This window comes from Oryctolagus cuniculus, chromosome 1 (genome assembly GCF_051225735.1).
Source record: "Oryctolagus cuniculus isolate XC-2025 breed Fujian yellow rabbit chromosome 1, ASM5122573v1, whole genome shotgun sequence".
Lineage (NCBI taxonomy): Eukaryota > Metazoa > Chordata > Mammalia > Lagomorpha > Leporidae > Oryctolagus > Oryctolagus cuniculus.
In genome coordinates, this window is record NC_142867.1 from 207,227,485 (window position 1) to 207,240,259 (window position 12,775).

Consider the following 12,775-nt stretch of genomic DNA (forward strand, 5'->3'; position numbering starts at 1 on the left):
TTTAATACTATGGCAGGGTCAGGTAATCTGGTACACAAGTTAAACCACTGCTTAGGACACCATATTCTACATCAGAGTGCCTAGGATAGGGTCTAGTCCCCATTTCTGATCGAGCTTTTAGTTAACACACTCCCTGTGAGGTAGCAGATGATGGCCCAAAGAGTTGGATTCCTATCCCTGATGTGGGAGACCCAAGTGGAGTCCCTGGCTCCTGACTTGCACCTGTCTTAGCCTGTGCCTGTCCTAGCCCAGGCTGTTGACAGCTTTTGGAGAGTGTATCACAGATAGATCAATTCTCTTCCTTTCTCTTTCTGTCTGTCTCTCTCTCCCTACCTTCCCCCAAACTGCCTTTCAAATAAATTAAAAAAAAATTTATTCTATTAAAGAACTATTAATTAGCTAACTAGAGTGATAACTACTCAGTCTAAAACCTTTCACTACATACTGGCTTTGAATGAGTTACTGAACTTTCTACAAGACAGAGATCATATTAGTGATAACCTCAAAGAGATGGAGGAATTAAATGACATGTAAGACTCTTAGATTATGTTCTGATGTAGAAATCACATAATAAATGTTAGTTATCAATATACATGTAAATATTATTAAGTAATAACTGTTCTGGTAGGGAAGATTACATCAGGGGAATTTCTAGTCCACTGGATAAAACATCCCTTTATCTCCCACTAAAAAGCACAAAACTGTTGACTTTCTAATATTTTATACTCAAAAATGGAAATGACAAACATTTATAAAGTGAAGCTAATGAATTATATTTTAACAATAAAATAACATCAAAACCAATCTGGTAATTATAGAGAGAAAAATCAAAGGTCATTAATTACTCATCACTGGAATAAGAAATCACAAGGCCAGGTAAATATCTGATTGATAAGTGCAAACTGAGTGGTGAACCAGCCCTTGCTGTTGAGACAGAAATGAAAAAGAAAAAACATCTGAGGAAATACTGTCAATATAAGTAATTTCAATGACTAGCATACTCATTAGTTTCTTCTTGCAAAAAGGCTGACGTAGCTGCCCATGTAGGAATAATGAATAATAAATTTATTAAAATATTTTTCTGTATCTTTTTTGAAGACAGTTAAATTGTAAATCAAATAAAGAAATAAAAAAACAGTGGCAAATGAAGAAATAAAATACAGAGGATTAAGAAAGTTATATAATTTGCTACATTTGCAAAGCTATAAAACAACAGAAATAAGAATTGAAATGTGCACCTCTCATAATCAAGAAATTATGTTCTTTTACTGCTGTCTTACCATTTAGGGAGTAAGAGTTCTTACTTTATAAACACTAAAAAGCAATAATTTGAAAAACACAAATGCGTAGGTGGAGAACAAGAATTGTTCACACAATATAGTATTCTAATTTGCCACCTGGTATGGGACATTAGCCATTTGTTCATAGGCATTATCCAGTTGCTGGGCTTATCCATAATAATATTTAAGGTCAGACATAGATTTTAGAATAAAACAAATGATGTTCTACCTCAATTGTATGAGAGAATATTAAGATTTATGGAGAGATATTTCATTTTTAAATAGTAACAATCAAATCAAAAGTACCCTATCTGTTGCATTTTATTTTGACAATAAAGAAAGAAATTGCTTTCATTAGCCTGCTTGTTCTTAGGCTAATAGTGACAGCTACAGAAGGAATGTGCAGACAGCTACAGAAGGAATGTGCAAGTTTATTATATTCATCTATCTACTCTGATAAAAGAAAGATATATGTAAATAAGAAAGGCAGGCCTGTTCAATGGATTAAAGATTTTCTTCCATGGGTGACTGTAATATAACAGCTCCAACAAACCCAGAAAATTACATTATTGGAACTGTTTGAGTCTATTTCAGCATGATATTTTCTGTGCTTGTCACATACGGCCATTTCAAAGTCTTTTCTACTGATTCAATATAAATACCTTATCTCAAAACATTCTTCTTTCAAACATGCCCTCACAATTCACTTTTAAGTTTTACATAAACATCCCAGTAAGCTATAGGGCTAGAGTCCTCTAACTCACTGCTCTTTCCACTTGAATTCCATTATGCTGATTATGAAAAAAAAACATGCCCTAGCCCCTCAATATTTTTCCATCAATATTTCTGTTAGGGCTGAAAAACAAATCCATTAAAATTGAAGGAAAAAATTCAACATAAAAATCAGTAGCATTTTTTTATACATCAATGACCATGAAGTAAACAAAATCAAGAAAATAATTCCATTGTCAATAGCTATAAAAAATCAAATACTGGGGCCTGTGCTGTGGTGTGGCAGGTAAAGCCACTACCTGCAGTGCCGGCATCCCATATGGGTGCAGCTTCAACTCCTGGTGTTTCACTTCTGACCCAGCTCTGTGATATGGCCTAGGAAAGCAGTGGAAGATGGCCCAAGACCTTGGGCCCCTGTACCCATGTGGGAGACCTGTAAGGGGCGCAGGCTCCTGCCTTCAGATTGGCCCGACTACAACCTTTGTGGCCATTTGGGAAATGAACCAGCAGATGGAAAACTTTCTCCCTTTCTCTTACTCTCTCTCTGCCTCTGCAACTTTGCCTTTCAAATAAACAATCAATCTTTTAAAATAAAAATAAAATACTTAGAAATAAATTTACCCAATGAATGATATTGAAGAACAGACAAAAAAGAGAAAGACATCCCATATTAACTGATTGGAAGTATTAATGATGTTAAAATGTCAACTATCATAAGCAATTTAGATTCAAGTGAGACAAAATATTTTAATTATTTGAGAATATTTTCAAATGGTCCACCCAACAAAGGATTATCACCAGAATATACAAGGAACTCAAAAATACATAACAACACCACAAAAAATTCAATTAAAAATAAATATATGATTTAAACAGATATTTCTCCATAAAAGATGTAAAAATGGCCAAGTATATATATATATTTTTTAATTTTTTGACAGGCAGAGTGGACAGTGAGAGAGAGAGACAGAGAGAAAGGTCTTCCTTTGCCATTGGTTCACCCTCCAATGGCTGACGCGGCTGGCGCGCTGCGGCCGGCGCACCGCACTGATCCGATGGCAGGAGCCAGGAGCCAGGTGCTTTTTCCTGGTTTCCCATGGGGTGCAGGGCCCAAGCACCTGGGCCATCCTCCACTGCACTCCCGGGCCACAGCAGAGAGCTGGCCTGGAAGAGGGGCAACCAGGACAGAATCCGGCGCCCCAACCGGGACTAGAACCTGGTGTGCCGGCACCGCTAGGCGGAGGATTAGCCTAGTGAGCCGCGGGGCCAGGCCGCCAAGTATATTTAAAAAGATGTAAAAATGGCCATCAAATATACTAAAAAACGTTCATCACTAATCATCAGGTAAATAGAAATCAAAATAAAAATGAGCTATTATCTCACTACAGTTGGAATGGTTATAACTAAAAAGACAAGAAATAACAAGCGCTGATGAGGAGGCAGAAAAAACAGAACCTTGTATACTGTTGGTGGGTATGTAAATTAGTTCAGTCATTATATAGAGCAGTATAGAGTTTCTTCAAAAACTAAAAATAGATCTACCTTATGATATTGACTTTTTTTTTTTTTTTTTTTTTTTGACAGGCAGAGTGGACAGTGAGAGAGAGAGAGACAGAGAGAAAGGTCTTCCTTTGCCGTTGGTTCACCCTCCAATGGCCGCCGCTGCAGCCGGCGCACCGCGCTGATCCGATGGCAGGAGCCAGGATCCAGGTGCTTTTCCTGGTCTCCCATGGGGTGCAGGGCCCAAGCACCTGGGCCATCCTCCACTGCACTCCCTGGCCATAGCAGAGAGCTGGCCTGGAAGAGGGGCAACCGGGACAGAATCCGGCGCCCCGACCGGGACTAGAACCCGGTGTGCCGGCGCCGCAAGGTGGAGGATTAGCCTATTGAGCCACGGTGCCGGCTCGATATTGACTTCTATTACTAGGTATATATCCTAAAGCAATGCAATAGTATATCAAAGAGATGCTTTTACTTCCATATTTATTGCAGCACTATTCATAAAAGCCAAGATATGGAATCAACTCAGGAGTCCATTGACTAATGAATGCATGAAGACAATATTAAAGGCCATGGAAAGGAATAGGATACTGTCATTTGCAGCAATGTGGATGGAACTGGAGAACTTTGTTAAGTAAATAAGCCAAGCACAGAAAGACAAATACTATATATTCTAACATGTGAAAGCTAAAAATGTTGCTCTCACATATGAGAGTAGAAAAGTGATCACTAAGGACTAGAAAGGCTAGATTGGTGGGAAAAGACAGGGAGTTAGAAAATGGGTAAAAAATACAATTAAATGGAAGTGAGTTCTAGTGTTCTATGGCACAGTAAGATGACTACAATTTCCAATAACTTACTACTTTTTTAAAGGAATAGAAGAGAGGAGTTCAGAGGGTCCAAAACAAAGCAATGAGAATTGTGTAAGGAGATGGAAATGTTTTTCCAATCATTGCACATTCCATATTTGCACTGAATTATCAAGATAAATACAATTATTATTTGTTAATTAAAAAATATTTCCAGGGGCCGTTGTTTTGGTATAGTGGGTAGAGCCGCTGCCTGCAATGCTGGTATCCCATGTGGGCGCTGGTTCTAGTCCCGGCTGCTCCACTTCCGATCCAGCTCTCTGCTATGGCCTGGGAAAGCAGTGGAAGATGGCCCAAGTCCTTGGGCCCCTGCACCCATGTGGGAGACCCTGAAGAAGCTCCTGGCTCTTGGCTTCAGATTGGCGCAGCTCCTGCAGCAGATGGAAGATCTCACTTTCTCTCTCTGCCTCTCCTCTCTCTTTGTGTAACTCTGACTTTCAAATAAATACATAGATTTTTAAAAACATTTCCAAATTAATGCATCTACTAATAGCCCGTACATAACTTTTAAAGCATAATTATTAATCCATTGAAAGTTTTCACTCTAGATCTACTATGTAACTACTGTTAAAACCCCCAAAAAAAAGATTATGGGAAAGGATTTATGCATTTTGAGTTTTATAAAATAACTTTACAGAAGCTATATATACTTATCACAGAATTGAATGGTCATTGCAAAATGAACCAATACATTAATAAATATTATGAAGTATTAAATACAACTATGGAGGATATCTGGGTCTTGACTTTAACATGCCTCCGACACAAAGAAAATAGTCAACGATTACACGCCAAAATACATTCTTTTTGTTGGGAGCTGGGAAAGCTTTAAACTATTGTGACACAAATTTGTGTAATATCCATTCAGTTTTCCCTTGGTAAGAACATGCCAATTTATTTTGTGTGTCCCTTCCAGCTCCCTGGTAATGTTCCTAAAAACTGAAAGATTATATCTGAAGTAACTGACTCCCTGCCATCCACATGGGAGACCCAGATGGAGTTCCTGGCTCCTGACTTCAACTTAACCCAACCCCAGCGTCAAAGCTGTTTGCAAGAAAACCAGCAGATAAAAGAACTTTTCTTTCTCTACTTTCCATCCTTTACCTCTTCCTTAGAAACAAGAAAGGAAAGGAAGGAATGCAGGCAGGCAGGCAGGCAAGCTTAAAAACAGAGTATACCAAATTTTCATAGTGGCTACTGAACACATAAAACTCAAACATATTTTGATTATCTAAGCCAGTGCATTGACATCTTCAAAATAGTTTGTAAATAACCCCCAACAAGATCTCTCTCAATCCTCCACTTGTACACATCTCAATAGTGAAATCTCTCAGCATATCAAAACCAATCTGACCAGGCATAAGTTTTAAGCCTATTCCCTTTCGCAGAGTGGATCATTCTTTCATTCAGTCAGAACCAATGCATCATCTTTGACCTTTCTCTCCTTCGTATGGCCTATCACTTTATCTTAAAATTTCTATTGTTACAATCCTAACTTTCTGCCCATAAACCTACACCACTTTGTTTTCTTTATGATTTCTTGGATTCTTAAAACACTTTTCAGTTAGACCTTATCTAATAGTTCTCTGTGAGTCTCAAGTGTGATCATATTTAATTAAATTACAATATTCCATAGTTTATTATATTTTTCATTTAAAGTGTAGCATCCTTAAAATCATTTTTGCCACTACTTTCCATCACCATATTATCTCCTTTCAGATTTATATTTCTGCATGCATTTATTTAGCCCTAAGCTTTTGTATATGGTGTTCTTTTAGCCTCAAATGCTCCCAGTCAATCTTTAATCTAGGGTTCAATCAAAAGGAATTAGCTCTGGTTAAGAAACTCCTAGAAGCTATATCCTCAATACCATTCTGCTACTATTTTTATATTCACTGAATTATCTGTCCCCATGCATCTTTACCACTCCATTTACCATATTACATTGTATATAAAATGCATATTTATGAATGAATACATGATTAATATAGGTCTGGGAACATGTAAATCATTCATTTATTGAATCAAACCTAAAAAATATTTTAAATAATTTATAGAAAATATTTGTAGAAAGTGAAAGAAAGGTTTTATAATGTGGATGGATTATATGTGTTGTGTTTGCTATTAAAATGTGAATGTAGAATTTGTAGTAGATGTTTGCAATTGGAAAGGCAGTTTTCAGCCGGAGAACTAGGTCTTTTAGGCTATAACTTACTAATTTGGAGAAATAAGCAATAGAATTTAAGCCAAAACTTTGTAAAATGCTCTATGAATACAGTAGGTTTTATGAAGGAGGTAGAAATTAGAGAGTAATGAATTCACCAGAAGGTATTCTGTTTTAGATTATGAGGGGAGGCCTCATGTAAGTGGTGTCATTTTAACCAAGACTGCAATGACAAACCAGGGTCAGCTTCAGGGTGGTCCAGGATGGGATGTACAGAATGCAGGTCCTGAGATAGGGCACTGGCATTTACATAGAGCTGAAAAGGAGCTAGTGGGATTGCAAAGTACAAGATGAGCTTGAGGAGATACCAGGCATTTTTAATTTTGATTTTATTATCTGACTAATAAGGGCAAAAGGAAGGTATCAAACATTTTTAAACAGAAGAGTACAAAATCCAAATTGATGTAAAGTCTGTTGTCAATTATGTGAGGCAATTGTGGTTATTGTAACCATCTGGTCAACCAATGAGAGAGAGTAAGGGTGGCAACAGTAGAAATGGAGGAGTGGAGAGATTTCATTACGTCTTTTTGAGGCACTCTGGAAAAGTACTGCTGATAAGTCACAGATCCATGTGGCTTACACTAAGGAAGAGCACAAGTTGTACTGCCCTAATGTGCTTTGTAATTAGATGGACAGAGATGATGCTTACTGAAAGGGGTAGGGGAGTGTGAGGCAGCTGGTTTTTAACCCTAATTTGACATGCCTAACAGTACCCAAATGAAGACATCAGATAGACTTACATTGTCATAATAGATGGTGAAATTTTCATCTTTGAAGGAAACACAGATACTTATCCAATATCAGATACTCAAGCAACTTATGAGACAGAACTTCTTGGAGTTTAGGAAAAGTGCCTGAGGGTTAATTAGATTATTGGCCTCGCTGAGAGGTTTACAGTGCTGTGTGGCTGAAAACTGAGAGCCATTGAAAGAGGTCTGTTGCGAAGAAACTGTTTTTGTACAGTAAGCCTTACCCTTCCTCAGAGGAGATTTAATATAATTATCTGGAGATCTCAAAATATGGCCTTGCAGTTAGGAAAAACACACTAAAGAGAAATGTCAGGGCTTCTTGGGCAACATACAGTGTGAGAGATGAGTTGACTATCAGCTTTGGTGATGAACAAGGGGCAGCAGCTGCAGCTCAGAGATTCAACTCCACTCCCAGAGATGTCTCTGGATGAGAAAGATTGAGTGGGATCCTGTGGATTGCCTGTGTTTCATGTAGGAGAGAGAGTGACCAAATCATGCATGTTACCAGAGGTTGATACAAGTATTAGAAGAAAAACAGACCTCAAGATTATGAGAAGGAGGCCATTATCCTCCAGATTGGAATAGATTTGCCAAGCTTAAGGCAATGTATGTGAGAGAGAGCACTTACACATTTGTTAGGAAGGGTGGTGGTTCTTCAAAGCACCAACAAAATACCCCCATTAAAAATGAATAGTATTTGAGCAACTTCTTCACCCAAACAGGTAATAGAATTGTTCCACAATATTAGTAAAGAAATTTCCTGCCCTCCTTGACTTCTACTTCTTCCCCATTTTCCCATGAACAATAGGCACTGAGGAAAGGAAAAATAATATAGAAAAGGACAGGATATGTTAGCAGTGAGTAAAGGGCTTTTCTTCTTTTTTTTTTAATGGTGAAGCATAATTTATTTTGTAAAGATATGCTTATTAGAAATGGGGAAAAGAGTACATCTGAGTATTAAGGTTACTTAATGACTGTAGAGAGACAATTAGTGTCATCAGGACCTATTGCTTCCCTGTGATTAGACTCACATGACCAGTGATGTTTGACTTCCCATTGCATCATGCCAAACACATTTCAATGTTTACCGTTCCTTCTGGTACTAGGTATACATAATTAAGATGCCGAATTTCAACTTTAATCTGTAAGCTCTAACTTGTTAACATACAGAAATTTATATGGAACATTTTTTGGTAAATTAACGCCACTGTAATAAATTGGAATTTAAAAATGTCCCTTTATCCCTCCTCAGGAGATGTGTCACATCCACCTTTGATTCCTGTCAAGGAGTTCACTGTTTTTCTTTTTTACAGACCCTTTTGCCTCTACCAATGATATCTTGCTAAACCTGTCTTCAGCTCAGTTACTTTAGAATCTGCTCATGGAGTCTTCCATTCCTTTCTGGAACCAAGGAAAATTTGAAGTTCTGGCTCCAGATTTCTATTGTTCCTATTATATTTCACATGTTGTTCACACCACACATAGCTGTGGGCCCAGACCTATCTGCATGGTTGTGACTTTAGCATTCAGATGGGGAATGAATGCAGATCTTCTCTGGGCTCCCCCACAGCAGCTCAGTCATCGTACCCTATCCTCCCTCTGCCATGGAATTCATCTGGGGCAAAAGTAATCGAATCCAATTATTTGGGGGTGGGCATTGTAGCATAGCAGGTGAAGCTGCTGCATGTGACGCCAGCATCCCACATAGGCACTGGCTAGAGTTTCGGATGCTTCACTCCCGACCCACCTCCCCGCCAATGGCCTGGAAAAGCAGCAGAAGGTAGCCCAAGTGCCTGAGCTGCTGCAACCACGAGACCCACAGAGGCTCCTAACTTCTGGTTTTATTTATTTATTTGAAGACAGAGTTACGGGGAGAGGGGGGCTGCGGGGAGAGACCTTCCATCCTCTGGCTCAATTTCCAGATGGCCAAAACAGCCAGAGCTGGGGCGTCCTGAAGCCATGAACCAGGAGTTTCTTCTGGGTCTCCTACATGGGTGCAGGAGCCCAAGTACTTGAGCCATCATCCACTGTCTTCCCAGGTTCATTGTCAGGGAGCTGGATCAGAAGTGGAGCAGCCAGGACCCGAACCAATGCCCATATGCGACGCCGGTGCTGTAAGTAGTAGCTTTACCAGCTATGCCACAGTGCTGGCCCCAAATAATAAATAAATCCTTTTTAAAAAATAGATTTAATTATTTGTCTCTCTTCCTTCTGAAAGTATTCTGGGAGCACAGGAGGGAGAGGAGGAGTGGGGTCTGGAGAAAGAACACATCACATTAGCAGAATCAAGCAGCAAGGAACATTAGTAAATGACCTTGGGTATAACCAGACAACATAGCAGAACACGAGCTTTCTCCCCAAATGATGCATAATCCCTCAGAGAGCAAAGGAAACTTGTTAGTCATGTTAACATGTATGAAATAATTCTGAATGCCAGGGATGCACAGTGGCCATTGTTTACTGTCATCATACCTGACACATAGTAGGAAGTTGGCAGGTGAAAGCTAGAAAGAGATCTCTGTCCTGATCCTGACTCGGTTCTTTCGGCTCTTCTGTCACCACTTGGCCCCTGTCTGTTCTAGGCACTATTGCTCACACAAAGAGAGGGTGAAAGGGCTGAAGGGGATAAACAATCCTGTGAAACAAAACAGAATCTACAAGCTGGATTTAGTTCTCTAACGGAAAGCAGTTGAGTAATGCTGCATGCTAACCCAGACAATATGACGCATGATCTCAGTAGGCAGAATTACGAAGAGGCAACAGGTTGAGCTCAAGAGCCTATATGCTCTCGTGGACTATTTGCTGAATGGACAGGAAACCACTGCTTCAGCTATTGTAGGACCCCAAAAGCGGTGTCCTCTTGTGACGACCCCAGAAACACAGACTCCGGACCAGACGATGCAATAGAACAGGAGGTAATTTTATTTCATTTGTACAAATGGGCCCCCTACTGCTGCAAGCAGCAAGCAAGTGAGAGGAGCCCCGAGCAGCTATCTCACACAGCTTTTAAAGGGCAAAACCACAAAATTAACATATTATAGGCTGGCGTAAGTTCATTGGATAATTTTCAGTAGCAGGCCTTGTATGGCAGTCTAAAAGTGGTAATGTCCGTGGAAAAGTACTAGGTCAAAGAGATACATTAGGGGAGGGGGTCCCTAGGAGAGAGGAATAGGTTGCTACGTGCCTTGCAGCTTTCTTTGTTAACCTTGAGCAAGCGTAGGGAAGGGGCTTATCTACAAGGCAGGTGTTCTGTGTATCTCTGGTTAGTAGCTGACTGCTTTCTCTGTGAACCGGTTTACTCCCCATTTCCCAAGGCCGTCTCTGGAACGGTTTGTCTCAGGAGCCCCATTTTTTTATGGTGGCTCTTGGCTCCTTTCACTATGAACTTCCTTTGCTGGTGACAGAGAAAAGAACCACAAGATGGGAGACCCCACAGGCCTGTTTGGAGTACACAAACACAAACGGACACAGTCTTGTCTTCCCATGATAGCAGGAAGTGCAGGATGATCTCCGGGTGCTTGATGCTCACAACCATCACAATGGACTCAGAGATGCCCCTGTTGAGGGTGTTGGCGGCCCAAGAGGTACCTTTGCAAAGTTGCTTGTAGTGACGTGACCAGTAGTTCTTGAAGAGGTAGGTCTGTGAGGGGATGGGCCTTGAATTTACATCAACATCAGTCATGGCTATGGTTCCGCAGGCTCCCTACTCCTCAAGAACTTAGATGATGTCAAAGAAGGAAGCAGAAGCTGTAAATGTACTTTAAATCCTGATATTCTAGTCCCATTGAAGGTTTTTTGATAAGATTTTATTCCTGTGGACACACTCGGGGCACAGCATATTGTCCTGCAGGTATGGGGGTGGGAAATTACTTGCAGGAAGCAAGAAGAGTGCACTCACTCTTCCTTTTTTCTTCTCAGGAACCCAGGCTTGTCCTGCATGAAACTGCAGCTGAACCCAACCATGTGTGTTTGCAGGGAGACTTTTCCCATGGACCACACACCATCTGTCACCGGAGGCCTCTGGGGGTGTTTCCACTGCCTTCCTCTTCCCAGCACCAGCGACAATTCTGGCCCAAGAGGCCAGCACAGCCTCTGGGGCAGAAGTTGCCACCTCAACTGTATTCACGTCCTCCAGGAGCACAGGTACGCCCTCCTGGAGTGGAGGAGCCACTTCAGGGGGGGTCGGTCCCCACGGAACACACTGTTTTCTTAGCACTTTCCTGGGATGTTTCCTCTTTGCCCACCTTTGATTTTGTTTGTAAGGATGTTTTGATCTTGACCTCCTTTGCTGTGCTGGGAATAGCCTGTAAACAAGGCTTCTGGTGTGGGTAAGCATATTCACATAGTCGCTTATACAGATCTATTTTCGGGCCTTTAGTGCTTAACCTCAGCTTTTGACCCCAGGCCCGCAAAATGTCTCTGTGAACCAGGTTGATGGGTGGCAGATCTACAGGTAACGGAGGAATTGGTACCTTCTTCCAAGGTTTTGGGTTGCCATCACACTGTCCCCTTTCCTTAGGACAGGCAACTTTATCATCTTTCATAGATCTTTTTCATTTGTTCCCCTCCTTTTCTGATGTTCTTGGTAAAGATGTGCTTGGTTGAGTTAAGGCCCACTGTTCTTCTTCCCTCGACCATCCTGTGGCAGTTCTCTCCTTGCCTCTAGAATTCTCCATACTTGGAAGACAAATGAAGTTGATAAAAAGAAAGGTCTTTTCACTTCCACGATGGTCCCTAGCCTAAGAGTGCTCTTCAGAGAGTCTCCGCCCACTTCCTGTTACAGTAAAGGGCTTTTCTGAGAGAGGAGAGATATTCAGAGTTTTTCTTAATATTTAGATAAAAACTTTTTGATTGCTAAATTGAGAAAGTGTTGGCAACCTTTAATGATTATTGTGGGGAGCAACTGGGACTAGACTAAGTTACTGGAATTAAGACTTATTTTATGCATCTGCTCTCCCACAATATGGCGCTGAGAGAGACCAAACAACCTCTACACAGCTGCCTCTTGCCAACTTGACTGATGAGCTGCAGGAGCTGATCCTGCTCCTGTTTGGAGGAGAGCAGCGTGTTCGGCGTGTGGGTAGCAGAGTTGGGATTGGTGGAAGAGGACTATAAAGGAGGAGAGAGACAACATGCACCGGGAACATCTGAAGGAACACCTGAGCAGCCCCCGAGAGAGCTGGCCGGCGGTGTGCCGCTCCCCCGCGGAAGTGGGGAAAGTGGCAGGGGGAGCTGCCCCTCCACGGAGGTGGAGGGGTCGGCAGCCAACCTGGAAAGGAGCAGCAGCAAACCCGGGAAGGGCCGAGCAGACAAAAGAACAGCGCAGGGTTTAGTTTCGTTCCTCTGCGAATGGGGGAGCGCTAGATCATGGAACATTTCTGTATACAAGAATGAGCAGGAAAATCCTGTGACTTGAGAAAG

General features: G+C 41.1%; 1 protein-coding gene across 1 annotated transcript; it reads right to left on the minus strand.

Moving 5' to 3' along the window:
- Positions 1 to 11,129: 11,129 nt before the first annotated feature.
- Positions 11,130 to 12,130, minus strand: LOC149128837 (developmental pluripotency-associated protein 4-like). Its single transcript, XM_089304909.1, is given in 2 exon segments — positions 11,130 to 11,537; positions 11,539 to 12,130. Coding segments are annotated over 2 exon segments (768 nt in total). The 5' UTR covers positions 11,899 to 12,130.
- Between the last annotated feature and the right edge of the window lie 645 nt (positions 12,131 to 12,775).